The sequence below is a fragment of the Strigops habroptila genome, chromosome 12 (genome assembly GCF_004027225.2).
Source record: "Strigops habroptila isolate Jane chromosome 12, bStrHab1.2.pri, whole genome shotgun sequence".
NCBI lineage: Eukaryota > Metazoa > Chordata > Aves > Psittaciformes > Psittacidae > Strigops > Strigops habroptila.
This window is the reverse complement of record NC_044288.2, coordinates 16,498,388-16,513,501: the sequence shown is the minus strand read 5'-3', so window position 1 is coordinate 16,513,501 and position 15,114 is coordinate 16,498,388. Positions and strand designations below refer to the sequence as shown.

Genomic DNA, 15,114 nt, shown 5'->3' with positions numbered 1-15,114 from the left:
CGCACCCATCCTTTGGGACAGCAGCTGCATCCATGAGCAAGAGCTTGGCTGCTCTGTGCTGGAGCACACCCAGAGCCGGTGCACGTGGCCCACGCGTGCCCCCACTTCTTGGTCCCTGTGCGGGACTCAGGGCCAGAGCAGAGCAGGAACCGAGGGACAGGGCCAGATAAAGTAAGGACACCCCTGCAGGGTCCAAAACCTGCCCCATCTCCCCTTGCTGCAGCTTTGCCCCCCACTAATTTCTGCCTCCATTAGCAGGTCCTGCCTGCTATGAAGAGAGAGACAACCCAGATGACATGAGGCATCCAACCCAGGCTGACACAGGCAGAGGAGGTGGAATGCAAGGCCAAGATTTTCCCTAGAAAGCTGGAAGGAGCTGAGTCAGGCCCCAGGGGGGAGCAGGGCGAGGGCTGACCGTGACCTTCCCACCCAGCTGTACCTCGCTCGGCAAAACCGCAGGCCTTGAGACAGCCGGCACTTGCAGAGAAGTGTTTATTAAAGGCACTAAAAGCACCATGGCTACATCAGCAGCAACCCAACTGGAGAGCGTGGGGTTGGGAGAGGCATTCACAGGCCCAGGACGGCGGTGGGAGAGTGCTCTTTGGTAGGAAGCCGTGACCTGCTCCCCGGCACAGCCACACTGGGGGTGCTGCCACACGCCAGCCCCAGGGGAGCAGCGGGCCTGGGTTGAGGGGATAGGAGGCAGAGACCCCAGGCACAGAGCTAGGGTAGGAAGGAAGCCACCACAGCAGTGTGTGGGGTGGCTGAGGGGTTGCTGTGGTCAGGACCCCATAGGGGAGTGGGGCTAGGGCTCCAGCCCCACACACTGAGCACACAGCAGGGAAGATAGGGGAGAGCGGGGCAGGGAGCTGGTCCTCACCCACTCAGGGATGTGTTGGGAGCATCCGTGCCCCAGCGCTGACCTGCCAGGCAGCAGGGCCCCAGCTGAGCAAGGGAACAGCCCTGCTGTGCCAGACCCTCCCTAGCTCCAGCCTCAGCACAGGCACAACCACCACACTGCATGGCTGGGGGGAAGGAGACCCATGTAGCATCCCTGTCCCAGGGCTCCTAGGGCCAGTCAGGGGGCACAGAAGAAGCCACCAAGCTCTAAGGAGCTCTGGACCCAGCACTGCCTCTGGCTGGAGCTGGGCCAGGAGCTGCCAGGAAAGAGGCAGGAGCAAGGAGAAAGGGTGAGGGCCCAGCCTGGCTCCCTGGGGGCAGCAGGGGTGGGGGGGAGAGGAACATGCAGGGCCAGGGACACGCGTGGGTGCAGCTGAACTCCTGCCCCTCACACGTGGGAGAAAGCGTGGCTCTTGCAGAGCGGCTTGTCCTTCTTGGAGTAGAACGTCTTCCCTTCCAGGTTGGTCTGGCAGATCTGGAGGAGAAGAGAGCACAGATCAGGTCAGGGGGGCTGAATTGCCCCTGGCTTCCCTCCGTGGCCCAGGGCTCAGCACTGGTGTGGCGCAGATGCCAGGGAGCAGGGTTCTGAGCCACCAGCACAGCGCCAAGTGGGGAAAACCTTGTTGCAGCAGGGACCCCATGCTGCTGGTGTATCCCATGCATGGCACAACTGCCAGGGAGAGCCACAGCCCCACTAGCAGCCAAGGAGGGAGGCACATGGCTCACCGCACAGACGAAGCAAGTGTCATGCCAGCTGAACCCCAGCGCCTCCAGGAACCGGTCCCCAGCATCAATCTTGAAGTCGCAGCCGCGGCACTTGGTGCCAAACATCTTCTCATAGTCTGTGAGGAGAGGCAGAGCCCAGGTCAGTGCTCCCCTGCACTGCAGCTCCTCAGCCAGTGGAGCAGGGCTGCCGCACAGCCGGGATCCCACACGCACAGCCTGAGGACAACTTGCTGCCAGCCCCAGAGGGATGATGATGGAGACACCCGGGAGAGATGCCTGTGCCGTGCAGGGTGGCCCCGGGCGCAGGGAGGAGGCAAACCTCATCTCCCAGGATGCAGCACTCGCCTTTGATGTACATCCTGTGTCATCACCATGGCAACGTGGGAGTGATGGCACTACCCCCGGCAGCATCCTGGGAGGACCAGGATGGAGGGCTCAGGACTGTGGGAGCGGGGTCCCAGCCTTCCTCATGGCTCAGGGGAGCCCTGCAGTGCAGGGCAGCTTGCCCCCACCCCTGTGGGCAGCTGCTGAGCCCTGATAGTGCCCAGTGCCCCAGTGCCATGCAGGATGACACATGGGGTCCCCAGGTCCTACCTCTCTCGCAGTAGGGCTGTCCCTCCTCCATGTAGAAGGCACGGTTGCGGATGGGAGTTTTGCAGGCAGCGCACGTGAAGCACTGCACGTGCCAGGTCATCTTCAGTGCATGCATGACCTCCTGGAGAGGAACCACCATCAGCCAGGGGCAGGACCACCCAGTGCCACAGGAATCCCACCCAGGGCAGAAAGGGACAAGGGATCCATGGGATGGGATCAGGATGGGAAGGGAAGGGGTCAGGCACCCATAGGTGAGCAGGGAGTAAGGATGGGAGGTGAGGGGCAGTCTGAGGGACACTAACCCCTGTGATCTTCTTCTTGCACTTGGCACAGCTGGGTGCATAGCGCGTGTCGTAGCACTTGGGGCAGAAGATGGAGCCTTTCTCCTCGAAGAAGCCACCCTCATCCAGCACCTTCCTGCACTGGCAGCAGGTGAACTCCTCAGGGTGGTAATAATGTCCCAGCGCCACCAGGTAGCGTCCCCTACAACAGGACAGAACCACATCAGCCACGCCAGGACGCAGGACACTGGTGTGGTGGCGGTGGCGGTGTGGCCAGGGCTCACCTGATGACCTTGTTGCACTTGTAGCAGAGCGGCGTGCGGCCGGGCCCCTCGGGGGCTTGCTGTGCTGCCTGCACGATGGAGCTGCGGTTCTGCATGGGGGTCGGTGTGGCCGGCTGGCTATGCTTGCTCACCACTGTGCTCGTCTTGTCCGGGGCATAGCGCTCCGCGAAAGAGGGGTCCACAGCCCAAGGAGGGCGGCTGGCAGGGCCAGGGGTGGTGGCGGGGGTCCTGGGGGCTGCACACACACAGGTCTCCAGGACAGTGCTCCTGATCCCTCAGCAGCCCACTCTCAGCACCCACAGATGGGCAAGCAGCAACCCCCGGCTCCCCCATCCCTCTCACCCCAAGACCAGAGGAAACATTTTGCTCACCCAGTCCTGGCTCAGTCTTCATCCCTGCTCCTGGGGATGGGTCCGGCACAGAGACCTGGCTACAGAACAAGCAGTTAATCCAGCCTGCCCCACTCAACCCTACCATCCTATGTGTGCAAAGCACGGCCCCCCACCCCAACAAGCAGGCAGGAGCTGGCCAAGCCCATGTGCCCAGCTGGCAGCTGGTTTGGCAATGATGGGGTACAAAGCCAAGCACCTTCAGCCCTCTGGCACCCATCACAGTGATCTGGGGAGTGGTGGGAGGGAGCACAGACCTGCTGGGGTCTCACACCAGCTCTGGGCTGCTCCAGACCAACCAGAGACCTCACAGACCCTGGTTACCCACTCACACATGACGGTCACCCCCAGCCCCATCAGGGTGCAGAGGGACCTGAACCTGACATAGAGTGGGGAGCACCGGGGTCCAGCTCTGGCATAGCTGGGGACAGGCAGGGCTCTGCCATCCCTGCCGGCTACACAGGGCCAGGCTGGCCCTGGGAGGGACAAGGCCTGTCTCCCTGCAGGCTGCCAGCACTGGGCTGGGGAGCAGGCAGGGCAAGCCAGGGCCAGACAGGCACAACCCACCCAAGAGAGAGGACAGGACAGAGAGAGAGCCAGTGGCTCTGTGCCTCTCCAGGGCATAGATAAGGAGACGGCTACAAAACCAGGAGCACTTGTTTGCAGCAGAGCAAACCAGACACAGCTGGGACCCAGCGGCCACAGCGCCAGGGCAGGAGGCATCACAGAGAGGGGAAGGGAAAACAGGGGCGCTGTGCGCCACTCCTGACCGGCTGCACGGGGCAAAGAACAGCACCCAGCACCCCTCAACACAGCCCCGGCTCCCTTCTCTGTCCTCACACAGGGAGGAGCGGGTGAAACTCCCCAAGCTCTGCCTGGCCACCCCCACAGCCCCACGCCAGACTCATAGGACATTATGCCCCATGTAAAGGCGCTGCCCAGACATCACAACCACTCCAGAGAGGTTTTAACAGTGCCACAAGCTGCATTAGACCTGCTGTGTCTGGGGTATCATGGCACAGCTTGGCATCCCCAGCTTGGTGCCAGCAGTGCCCAGCAAGTCCTGGCTGGGATATGCAGCCCTGGTGCACACTCCCCTTACCTGGGCTTTTTAACAAACACATCACCATGATCCTCCACTGAGCGCAGCAGGAGAGAAAGGAGGAGACAGAGTCAGTCTGCAGCCACCAAGGACCAGGCACAGCAGGAAGGAAAGGCAGGAAAACCGCTCTCTCCTCCCACCGCCCTCCTGCCCCAACACACAGCCCTGCCCAGGCACGGGGCAGAGCATGGCCCCAGCCCAGCGGCACCACCACGAGCACACACAGATCCCTGGGCAGCTCCCACTGGCTCAGAGGTACCACATGGGGCCAAAGCCCCAGTGCCACATCACCCCACAGCCTCTGCCAGGCACTCCCTGTCCCGGCAAAGTCCAGCACCCCCAGGCAGTCCATCGCCACTGGGCCCTGAGGGAACTTACATCCGTCTGTGCCCGTGAGCCGGGCCAGTTTGCGGAAGGAGCGGGACTGGGAGGTCCCAGTGCGGGGCTGCCAGTCCTCAGCATCCTCCATCAGCCGCAACTTCCCAGGGTCACACACGGGGCTCCTGGGGGGGTCCAGCGGCTCTGGGGGCTGCCTGTGAGTGACAGAGGCAGGCCCTCAGCCAGCACCACGCACAGCCCCTGCCCAGCACTGCAGCACTGGGCACTGATCGCAAAGGTGCCTTCAGAGACACCATGATGTTGGCACTTACCACCACATCTCCCCTGTGCCCCAGCCAGCCCCATGGGTTTCCCTGTGGCATTAAAAACAACGGCGGTACAACAGTCAGTGGTTGACATATGGCTCAGTGCATCCCTCCCTATGCACCCCCAGCCCCACAGAGGCACAAGCCCCATAAAAATGCCATCAGCACTAACTCATGACCAGCCTTGCAGCCCCCCACAGGACACTGTGCACCAGGCATGTGTCCAGCACCTCCCAACACCCCCAGCAAGGTGTTACCAGTGCCACCAGCTGCCCCTACCCATTACAGCCAGGACATCTTGGTGCAGCTCAGCCTCCCCAGCTCAGTGCCAGCAGTGCCCAAGGGTCCTGCCCAGCACAGCCAGCACGGGGATAATATGCTCTAAGGACATCTTCATTGGAGAAGCCAGACTGGCAGGCGGGTGCCTGGGCAGGACCCTCCCGAGGTGATGGCCAAATCAGTGGCTGAGCGCTGGAGGGGCCCATCGTGCCATCGTGTGGCGAGTGCAGGGCGGGCTATGCAGCTCCATCAACAGCTCAGCTTAGGGAGAGTGAGAGGACAGAGAGAACGTGAGGATGGAGCAGGAGGAGAGAAGAAACAACAGGACAAAGAGCCTCCCCAGTCACTGCAAGCAGAGAGTGGCTTGCAGGAGTGAATAGCTCCTGCTGCTTCCCTGACACACGCTCCCCTTACCTGGGCTCTTTAACAAGATCATCCTCATGATCCTCCACTGAGCACAGCAGGAGAGAAAGGAGGAGACAGAGTCAGTCTGCGGCCACCGAGGACCAGGCACAGCAGGAAGGAAAAGGAAAGGCAGGAAAATCGCCCTCTCCTCCCACCGCCCTCCTGCCCCAACACACAGCCCTGCCTGGGGACGGGGCAGAGCACAGCCCCAGCCCAACCACTACGGGACAGCCCTGGGCAGCTCCCACTGGCTCAGAGGGGCCACAACCAACACACCGGTGCCACACCGCACAACAGCCTATATCAGGCTCCAGTTGCCCCAGCAAAGCCCAGCAGCCAGCGCCGGGTCCTGCGTGAACTCACTGCTGTCAGTGCCCGTCAGCTGGGCCAGTTTGCGGAAGGAGCGGGACTGGGAGGTCCCAGTGCGGGGCTGCCAGCTCTCAGAGTCCTCTACAAGCCGTAACTTCCCAGGGTCACACACAGGGATGCTGGGGGGCTCCACTGGCTGCAGGGGCTGCCTGCGAGCGACAGAGGCAGGCGCTCAGCCAGCACCATGCATGGACCCTGCCTGGGCACATGGCAGTGACCCCAAAATTGCCCTCACACACGCTAACACACTCTCCAGACCCTCACCACCAGCATGCACCACAGTCCCTTTAGCCCCAGCCAGACCCACAGGCATCCCTGTGGCATCAGAAAAACGGCGGCACAACACTCAGTGGCTGACCCATGGCTCAGTGCATCCCTCCCATATGCTTCTCCAGCCCAATAGAGAAGCCAGCAGCATTCCTTCCTGACAAGCCTCCTGGCCACCCCCAGCTCCACAGGAACACCGGTGACACTCACCCCAGTCTGCAAGGCTGTCTTTCAGGCCCACAGGATATTGTGCCCCAGGTCCAGGTACTTCCAGCACCTCCCAACACCCCCAGCAAGCTGTTGCCAGTGCCACCAGCCTCCCCCAGATCCCATTTGCTCAAGAAGCAACGGTGCAGCTCAGCCTCCCCAGCTCAGTGCCAGCAGTGCCCAGCAGGTCCTGCCTGGCACACCCTGTTTGGGGACAGCCAGCCCTGCAGGTGGGTGCCCAGGCAGGACCCTCCCGAGGTGATGGTCAGATCGGTGGCTGAGCGCTAGAGGTGCCCATCGTGCCACCGTGTGGCGAGTGCAGGGCAGGCTCCGCAGCTCCATCAAGAGCTCAGCTTAGGGAGGGCGAAAGGAGAGAGATGGAATGTGAGGATGGAGCCAGAGGACAGGAGAGAAGAAACAACAACAGGGCAAAGAGCTTCCCCAGAGTCACTGCAAGCAGTGAGTGCAAACCAGCCGGGTGGGCTGAGTGGGCACCATCGTGGCTCCTGCTGCTGCCCTGGTGCACGCTCCCCTTACCTGGGCTCTTTAACAAGATCATCCTCATGATCCTCCACTGAGCACAGCAGGAGAGAAAGGAGGAGACAGAGTCAGTCTGTGGCCACCGAGGACCAGGCACAGCAGGAAGGAAAAGGAAAGGAAGGAAAACTGCTCTCTCCTCCCGCCACCCTCCTGCCCCAACACACAGCCCTGCCCGGGCACGGGGCAGAGCACAGCCCCAGCCCAGCGGCACCACTACGAGCACACAGAGTCCCAGGCAGCTCCCACCAGCTCAGAGGTACCACACGAGGCCAAAACCAACACTCGGTGCCACAATACACCATGTCATCTATCTGGCTGCAGTGGCCCTGGCAAAGCCAAGCACTCCCAGGCTGCCAGCGCCAGCCCCTGAGGGAACTTACATCCATCTGTGCCCGTCAGCCAGGCCAGTTTGAGGAAGGAGCGGGACTGGGAGGTCCCGGAGCGGGGCTGCCAGCTCTCAGAGTCCTCTATCAGCCGTAACTTCATGGGGTCATATACAGGGGTGCTGGGGGGCTCCGGGGGCTGCCTGTGAGTGACAGAGTGGTCTGTCAAATCTGACAGATCCCCATAGCATCACCCCCCTGGGGCTGCCCCGGGACAGAACCACAGCACATTAGTACCTGAGACACCACGCACTGCCTACTCCCCATACCCCTACTCCTCCTCCATGTCAGGAGGGCCCATTAAGGACTGACTACCATACCTGGCATTGTAAGACTGGTCCCAAGGGCCAGCAGTGGAAAAGACAGGGCAAGAATAAGCTAAGGTAAATAAATCACTGGCAGGGCAGCTGCATGAGAGCTGAATGAACACCTATGGTGTCTATGGCAGTGATGCCTTCTTGGCCCTGGGCATGGTCCCCAGCACAGCCTGACAGCCCTTGCCCAACTAAGAGATGTCTTGGGGAGGAGGAAAGGGACCATGCGTGAGGACACTCCAGGGCCCCAACAGAGACAGGCAGAGCTTGCCCTTCAGGCTAGGGGCAGCATGCTGCCAGGAGTGACCCACCCCATGGGCAGAGCAGGACATGCTGCCTGTCCTCAGGCTGTCAATAGCAGGGAAGAGGCATGCAGGGAGGATAGAAAGGGCAGGCAAAAGGCTTACTGACTTGTCAAGGCTCAGCACCTGTAGGGGAGAGGGAAAGAGAAAGGGATGAGAGAAAGAAAGAAAAAGGAAAGAGAAATTAGACCCACAGCACCCGAGAAGTTTCCAGAGCTCACCTATGGCCTGCATCAGTCCCTCTACCCCGAGACTCATGCCCAGTTTGCCAGGGCTGGGAGCACACTGGGGCACAGGGCCAGACACCAGCAGAGCAGACCATGCCTCCCTCAGCCCCCCAAAACAGAGCTGGGTGCCCAGGGCAGCCAGGGCTGCATCCCCCCATTGCCCTGTTCAGGGCACCACAGCAGCTCCCAGCAGGAGGGGCAGGGAGCAGCAGCTGCTGGACACACGGGTGGGCAGCCTGGAGAGCCAGGAGCGTCTTCCCTGCAAGCAGGGTGAGGACGGTGCTGCATGGGGTGCGAGGGCTTCACTGTGCCAGCCTGTCCTGGCAGCCATGGGCCCAGCAGGACATCCCGGGGCAGGCACTGGCTGGTGGCCACAACGCAGCCACCGCTTCCCTGCTGCCACAGATGCCAGTGAATGTCCTCCTGCAACCACCATGCGATGTCCTGCAGGACTCCCCACAGGCTTGACATGTCCCTGAGCAAGGGACCAGCATGTGCATGGCTGTGCGTCCCCGTGCATGACAGTCCTGTTGTGCCACCTCAGCACCAGCCACTGGGGGACCCCAGCATAGGCACTGTCACCCACTGCCACCCCAGGGCCTGGCATGCAAGGCGCAGCAGGGCTGGGCAGTGGGGTCCCCCCGATCCTCGGGGAGCAGGACAGACAGCAACGTACCCATTGTGCTGGGGGGTGCAGGCAGGCGCCAGGGGGGCGTACGTCACGGGTTTCGTCACCAGCCCGGGCCGTGGGTTCGGAGGCGAGCCGGCCCCGAAGGGCCGGGCTGTTTTGTTGAGGGCGGTGCTGGGAGCGAAGTTATATTTCAGGGGTTCAGAGCAGGGGAGTGAGTCCTGAGCGAGACAAAACACACAGACACGGGCTCACACGTCAAGCAGCATGCAAGGGGCCGGGCAGCGCAGCAGGCAGGAAAGCCGGACAGCATGTGCACCGCAGGATACCGGGCTCTGCCAGGCTGGCACCTCGCTCTGCAGGTCACAAGCCCAGCCCGAGGGTTGCTGGAGAATTAGTAAGTGCCCAGACACTCGCTGCTGCACGCAGCGGGGCAGTGCATGCACACACGCCGATCCCAACTGCCTCGCAGCATGAAGCTGAATGCATGCAGGTGGCTTCCATCCAGGAGTCACCGGTCACCAGCCCCAGCCCTGCTCCTGTGCCAGGGCACTGCCCAGCGCTGACAAACATGGGGCCCCGAGGCCATGAGCGGCTGCCTGGCCTCCTCCCCTGCATTGGCCTTTGCACCCCTGCCCGCACCCAGCACTGGCAGAGGCACAGGCAGGCAGCAGCCATGGTCTGGGCGCCTGCTGGACAGACCCTGCTCCCTCCAATCCCCTGCAGTACAGCAGTCAGAGCTGCTCCTCCAGCGGGGAATTTTCCAGCCCTCCAAATACACCCCAGTCCCCCCAGAAGCCTGCAGGCCCCAGGAGCAAAGTCCATTTGTCCATCTACACTCAGAGATGATTCCCCTCCCCTGAAACCAGGCTGAGGCACCTCTGCAGCACCAGGAGCGACACGTACCTTCTGCGGCTTCCCCAGGTTCTGGGCTCTGCAAGAGAGGAGACAGGTAGGCAGGTGATGGAACTGGCCCAGCCACCACTGGGACACTGGTACCCCCCCAAAACACAAGGGGAGCCATGGCCACCTGGCACTGCCCCACAGCTCACAAGAGAGGGCTGGCAGCCAGGCCAAGCCTCATCCAGCCAAGCAGAGCCCTTGGACCCATCCAGGGGCTGCCAGGCTCCGAGCAAGGAGCAGTGATGCTGGGAGATGGCACTGGGCAGAGTGGCTTTGCTCCGGCCACATCAGGACCCACAAATCCTACCTGCTCAGGGTGAGGCTGAGCCTGTCCCCGCAGGCGCGGATCCTGTTCTGGGCCTCGATGTGTGTCATGGAGCTGGTGCTCTCCCCATCGATGTACAGCACCCAGTCTCCCACTCCCACGCCAGCCTGCGCCGCCTTCCCACCCGGCGTCAGCTGAAAGACAGACAGAATCAGGGAGAGCCGGGATGGCTGATGTGGGAGCAGAGGGATGCCCTTGTCCTCATGACAGCAGGGATCTGCTGGGTCCCGGCTAAGGACACCCATACAAGCCTGATGAGGGGGAAGGAGGGACCCACACATCACCTCCCATTTCCCAGCGCATTAGCCCGGAGCAGCCTCTGCCCCTCCAGTCAGCACTGCCCACCCTGTCCTCTGGCACAGCTGGGGCCATGCCAGCACCCTGGGGCCCTGTCCCCATGACACCGAACAGCAGAGGCGGTGCTGGCTCAGGCTCGTGCTGGCTCAGCCCCGGGAGGAGGCCCGGCCACCCCTCCGAGCCATCCCAGCGGTGGGAAGAGAGCGCAGTGAGTCAGGACCCGCCGGACAGCCCACGTCTCGCTGCAAACCACAGGCACGTCCTGCTCATCGCCCGGGGCGAGGGGTGGGACAGGGGAGGCAGCCCCCAGGCACCCGTCCCATTCCCTCCCGGTGCAGACGTTACCTCATTCCCACAGAGAAGTGGGAGCCCCCCCGGGGCAGGGAGATACCCACCCCAACCCACACAGCTCCCGGAGGCCTCACCGCGCCGGGAGCACAGCCACGGGTTCCCCTGCACCAGGGATGTGCCTTGTCCTCAGCATGGCTCTGTGGCATGGTGCTGCATCAGCCCCGTGCTGGGAAGCAGAAGCTGCCCTCCCCTCCCGCTGGGGATGCACAGCGGAAGGTGAGCAGGGCCCTGAGCACCACACACAGCTCCCAGGCACTGACAGACAGACAGACAGATGTGGGTAGGCTGCAGCCATTCCTGCTCCTCCAGCACAGAAGAACTTGAGGCGCTTGGACCCAGACCAAGTATTTCCTCAAGTCCTGTTCGACATGAACATAAAAGGAGCGAGCCAGATTCCCAGCGCTGTCAGAGGGCTGAGAAAACCCTGCGACGAGCCCCAGCCCCTCCTCGCCCATGCGCAGGGCCCGGCTTGTCCCAGAGCTCTGCTCCCCTTCCCCACGTCAGCATTGGTCCTCCACGTGAGCCCCAACCCCACAACCAGGCTGGATGTGGCCTGGGTCTACCTGCATCCCACTGCCATCCCCAGCAGGACATGGGTACCCCTCTGGTGTCCCCATGCCACCCAGCACCCGCTCCTCCTGCCCAGGGCCAGAAGGTGCCCTGGGCATGAAGTGGTGGCGGCCGGCTCCTGGCCGCACCGCTGCAAGCCCCAGCTTGCTGCCCTGGAGGGCTGGGGAAGGCACGGGGTGACTGCATAGGTTTGGAAGCAGGAGCGGGATCTGGGAGAAGTTTTCGCATGGCTGAATGGGAAGGGGAGAGCTCACAGGCTGCGTCACACACCGCACCCAGCCTGGCCAGCACCGCCATGCTCCCCTTCCCGCTCCGCACGCCAGGAAACCCCTTCGGCAGGTGCCAGCTCAGCTGGGAGCCATGGCAGTGCCAGCCCTCCCGCTTCCAGGGTTTCCTTCCTCCCCTCTCCGCCCAGCCAGCCCTTTGTTCCCTAGTGCCTCCATCACTGCACCCTGCAAGGCGCCCACCACAGCCCCTGTCCAGGGCTCGGGCACTCACACACAGCCTCACACAGCACAGAGGGTGAGGGGTGCCTGCACTGGGGCCAAGGCAGCATCCCCCAGCGCTGTGCTGCTGACAGACACCATGCAGTATCCAGACACCAGCCCATACCCTGGCTCCAGCACACACAGCTCATGACCAAGGTCTCGCAGCCTGCCTAGACAAGATGTCAGGACCCCAACAGAGCCCCTTACAAAAAGAGGCACATATGCAGGACCAAGGTGGCACTTCCTTTGTGTGTCACAAGCTGAAGCAGCCTCTCAGCTCACCCAGCAGTGTCACAGCGATGGACACAGCCAAGAGCCAAAGCACACACTAGCGCTGCCTTCCCCCGTGCTTGCCCGCCTCACAGAGCAGGGCCCCACTGCAGCCCTCAAAGCCAGGGCAGGACACTTCCTTCCAGCCCACTCCAGCAGCCGCAGGCCTGGCAGGACTGCCTGCCCCCTGCTCAAGGGAAGCAGTGGCCAAGGACAGCAGCATGCTCTGGGCAGGAGCTTTATGGCTGAGGATGCTTCTGGGGTGCAGGGTCACCCCTTCCCATCAGAGAGGGCCCACCGCCCCTCTACACAGCACAGCTAAAGCTGGCTATATCCCCTGGGAACATCCTCACTGCTCCTGCCTGCCCAGGACAGCAGCACTGCCCAAGCCCCGAGGGCAGCACTGGACTTCTTAAACAGTGGGGATGTTGCTTCACGAGGCCCCTGCCCTGGGAGGCTCCGCCATCGGAGGCTCCTCCATCCGACCAGACCCTTTGTTAAGCGCTGGCTCACAGCCAAGGGAAACATTTTTTAGCGCATAAACTCGCTGAAGCCGTCTCTGTGCTCAGCATTGATCCGCAGGCCCCGGGGCAGCGGCGCTGGCAGCTCCAGCCTCACACGGAGCCCTCAGGGTCCATGCTGGGGTGCTGCAGAGACCCATGCTCTTTGGGACAGACACAGGGTGCCAGGCTCGTGCCAGGGGCAGGCCCCACACAGTGCTCAGTGCCATGAGCAAAGCGCTCCTTGCAGAAGCAGCATCGTGCCAGCTGCCCAAGCGTCAGCGGCATGGCAATGCAGTCACATTCCAATGCTTATAAGGCAATTGTGTGACCAGAGCCCTGGCCCGCACCCACCCGGGGGACCAGGCTGCCCAGGGACAGGGACACACACACAGCCAGGAACCAGACTTGGCTTGTGTGAGCATCATACCGGGAGCAGCTCACACCAGGTACCTCAGCACAGCGGCTCTCACTCATGCTGCAGAAATGGGCTGGTTTTGTGGAGGGAGCCATATCCCAGTGCAGGCACCAGCACCGGCTTCTTCCCCTCCCTGCCTGTTTCAGGGGCCAGCTCAGGTGCGGAGCTGGGAAGCACACAACAGGGGGGCAGAAGGGCACAAGCTGGGGCCTGGGACGCTGAGCCCAGCACTGGAGTGCAGACCAGGATGTTGGCCCCACAGCTCAGAGACGTGAGAGCAGCTCCCCTCCCCCTGTGGTGGGCACGTTCCGGGAGGGGCCTCCTCGGCCCCCCCAGCAGCAGAATGACTCTGCAGAGGCCATGTAGCATTTCACATCTCTGCCCGGAACACCCCCGAGCTGGACTGTAGTTGATAAGGCACCAAGGAGGCTATGTGGAGCCAGGCAGGGCAGGATGCAGCATTCCTAGGGCCCCAGCTCATCTGCATCCCGCACACGACTCTGCCTCAGCCACCTGGATGCAGTCACCATGGCTTCCCACCCCCGGAGACAGGAGGAAGGGTGGGTATCACCAGTCTTGGCTTCTCTTACCCTGGAGATGGAGAGCGGCATGCTGAAATCTTTCCCTCCCTGCAGCCTGAAGCCCCAGGGTGCCGGCCCGTTCAGCATCACCTTGTAGGACTCCATGTCACCCATCTCTGCAAGGGAAGAGGGTGTGATCCTGGCGTTAGGGTACACAGGAAAAACGCAGGGAGAGGAGGCAAGGAGGGGGTCCGGCGCCTGACACAACAGGATAGGAGACAGGTCACATTTCCAGCACTAACTCCACCCTGACCATCCTACACTGTGGTTAGAGACGCACCTCAAATCTATCAGCATCTCCTCCAGTAGTGTCAGAGCCAAGGGGCCCAGACTAACACTGACTAGTGCCAAAGAGCTAGGCATAGCCCTTCTGCCAGTCACAGTGGGGCACCCGCAGGCTTTGCTCTCCCTCGCCCAAACCTAGCATGTGTTATCCCTTGCAGTACCTCAGAAACTCACGCTGCTGAAAGCCAAGACCGTTTCAGACCACGGAGAAGCGGCAGCAGGTAGGGAAGGATGGGAACCAGAAGCGGTTTTGCCGGGTGGATTAGCAGCGGCAGCACAGGAGCTGCGGGACGCCACCCGAGGCGCCTGGCAGAGCAGGCAGGCAGCGCTCCGGCAGCTGGCCCAGCACATGCTACCTGGGAGCGAGCCCATCTCTGTGCTCAGAGCCGGGGCTCGGCGGGGAGGGAATCCCGGCGCTGCCCTGCCTGCCAGGGCCACGCTGACAGCTGTCAGCCGGCCAGGGCCCTGGGCACCCCTCACCTGAATGAGCCCCCCAGAACCCTCCTCCTGCCGCTGCCGGCCGGGGTCAGGGCGGCCCGCGCCCTCCTCACCGCTCGCACCGGACGGCCGGGAGACGGCGGAGGCCGCAGGGCTGGGGGCCAGCGTGCCCCGCTCTGCCGGCCCGGTGCGGGCTATATAAGGCGTGTAAGACGACACCAGCCCGCTCCCCGCTCGGGAGGGCCGGGGGAAGCTGCGTGTCAGGCATTCCCGGCGCCCGGCACCGCGCAAGCCCCGCCGAGGCGCCGGCACCAGGCAGGCAGCCCCCATCTCCCCTCGGGGCTGGGCCGGGATCCCCAGCAGCGCCGGGATGAGCAGCCTCCCGCTCCGGAGGAACCGCCGAGCCCGGCCGCCAGCCCGGCCCCATGAGCGCCCCCCAGCCCCGCTCCCCATCCCGCCCCACGGGGAACCCCTCCCCATCCCGGCCCACACAGCCCCCTTCCCGAGGTCGGGGCCCCCGACCCTGCCCCACACGGGCCCGACCCCAACCAATCACCTCCCCCAGACCCAGGCCTCGGCCGCGTACCCCGCATGCCCCCACCCCCGCGGCAAAGCACGGCGACCCCAGCCCTGCCGCACTCACTCACCCGCGGCCGGGCGGGCCCCCGGCGGGGCGGGCGGCGCCGCAGCGGGGAGCGAAACAAACCGCCGACCGCGGGACTCGAACTCGGGGACCGCCCCTGCTCCGCCCGGCCCTGCGCTATATAGCGCCGAGGCGGGGCGGAGCCGGTGGACAGCCTGGCCAACCACCGCGCGCGCCTGCCTACCGGGGCGGGCACAGCGGCGC

General features: G+C 63.3%; 1 protein-coding gene across 1 annotated transcript; it reads right to left on the bottom strand.

Annotated features, from left to right (window-relative positions):
• Positions 1–474: 474 nt before the first annotated feature.
• PDLIM7 (PDZ and LIM domain 7) lies at positions 475–15,003 on the bottom strand. Its single transcript, XM_030504873.1, has 16 exons — positions 14,915–15,003; positions 13,554–13,660; positions 10,052–10,203; positions 9,748–9,775; positions 8,096–8,112; positions 5,905–6,122; positions 5,614–5,650; positions 4,927–4,968; positions 4,655–4,809; positions 4,277–4,313; positions 3,157–3,215; positions 2,786–3,020; positions 2,523–2,703; positions 2,221–2,341; positions 1,627–1,742; positions 475–1,375 (listed from the first exon to the last, which is right to left on the bottom strand). Exons 2-16 carry the CDS (start codon positions 13,656–13,658, stop codon positions 1,289–1,291), a joined length of 1,590 nt encoding a protein of 529 aa, XP_030360733.1. The 5' UTR covers positions 13,659–13,660; positions 14,915–15,003; the 3' UTR covers positions 475–1,288.
• Positions 15,004–15,114: the final 111 nt, after the last annotated feature.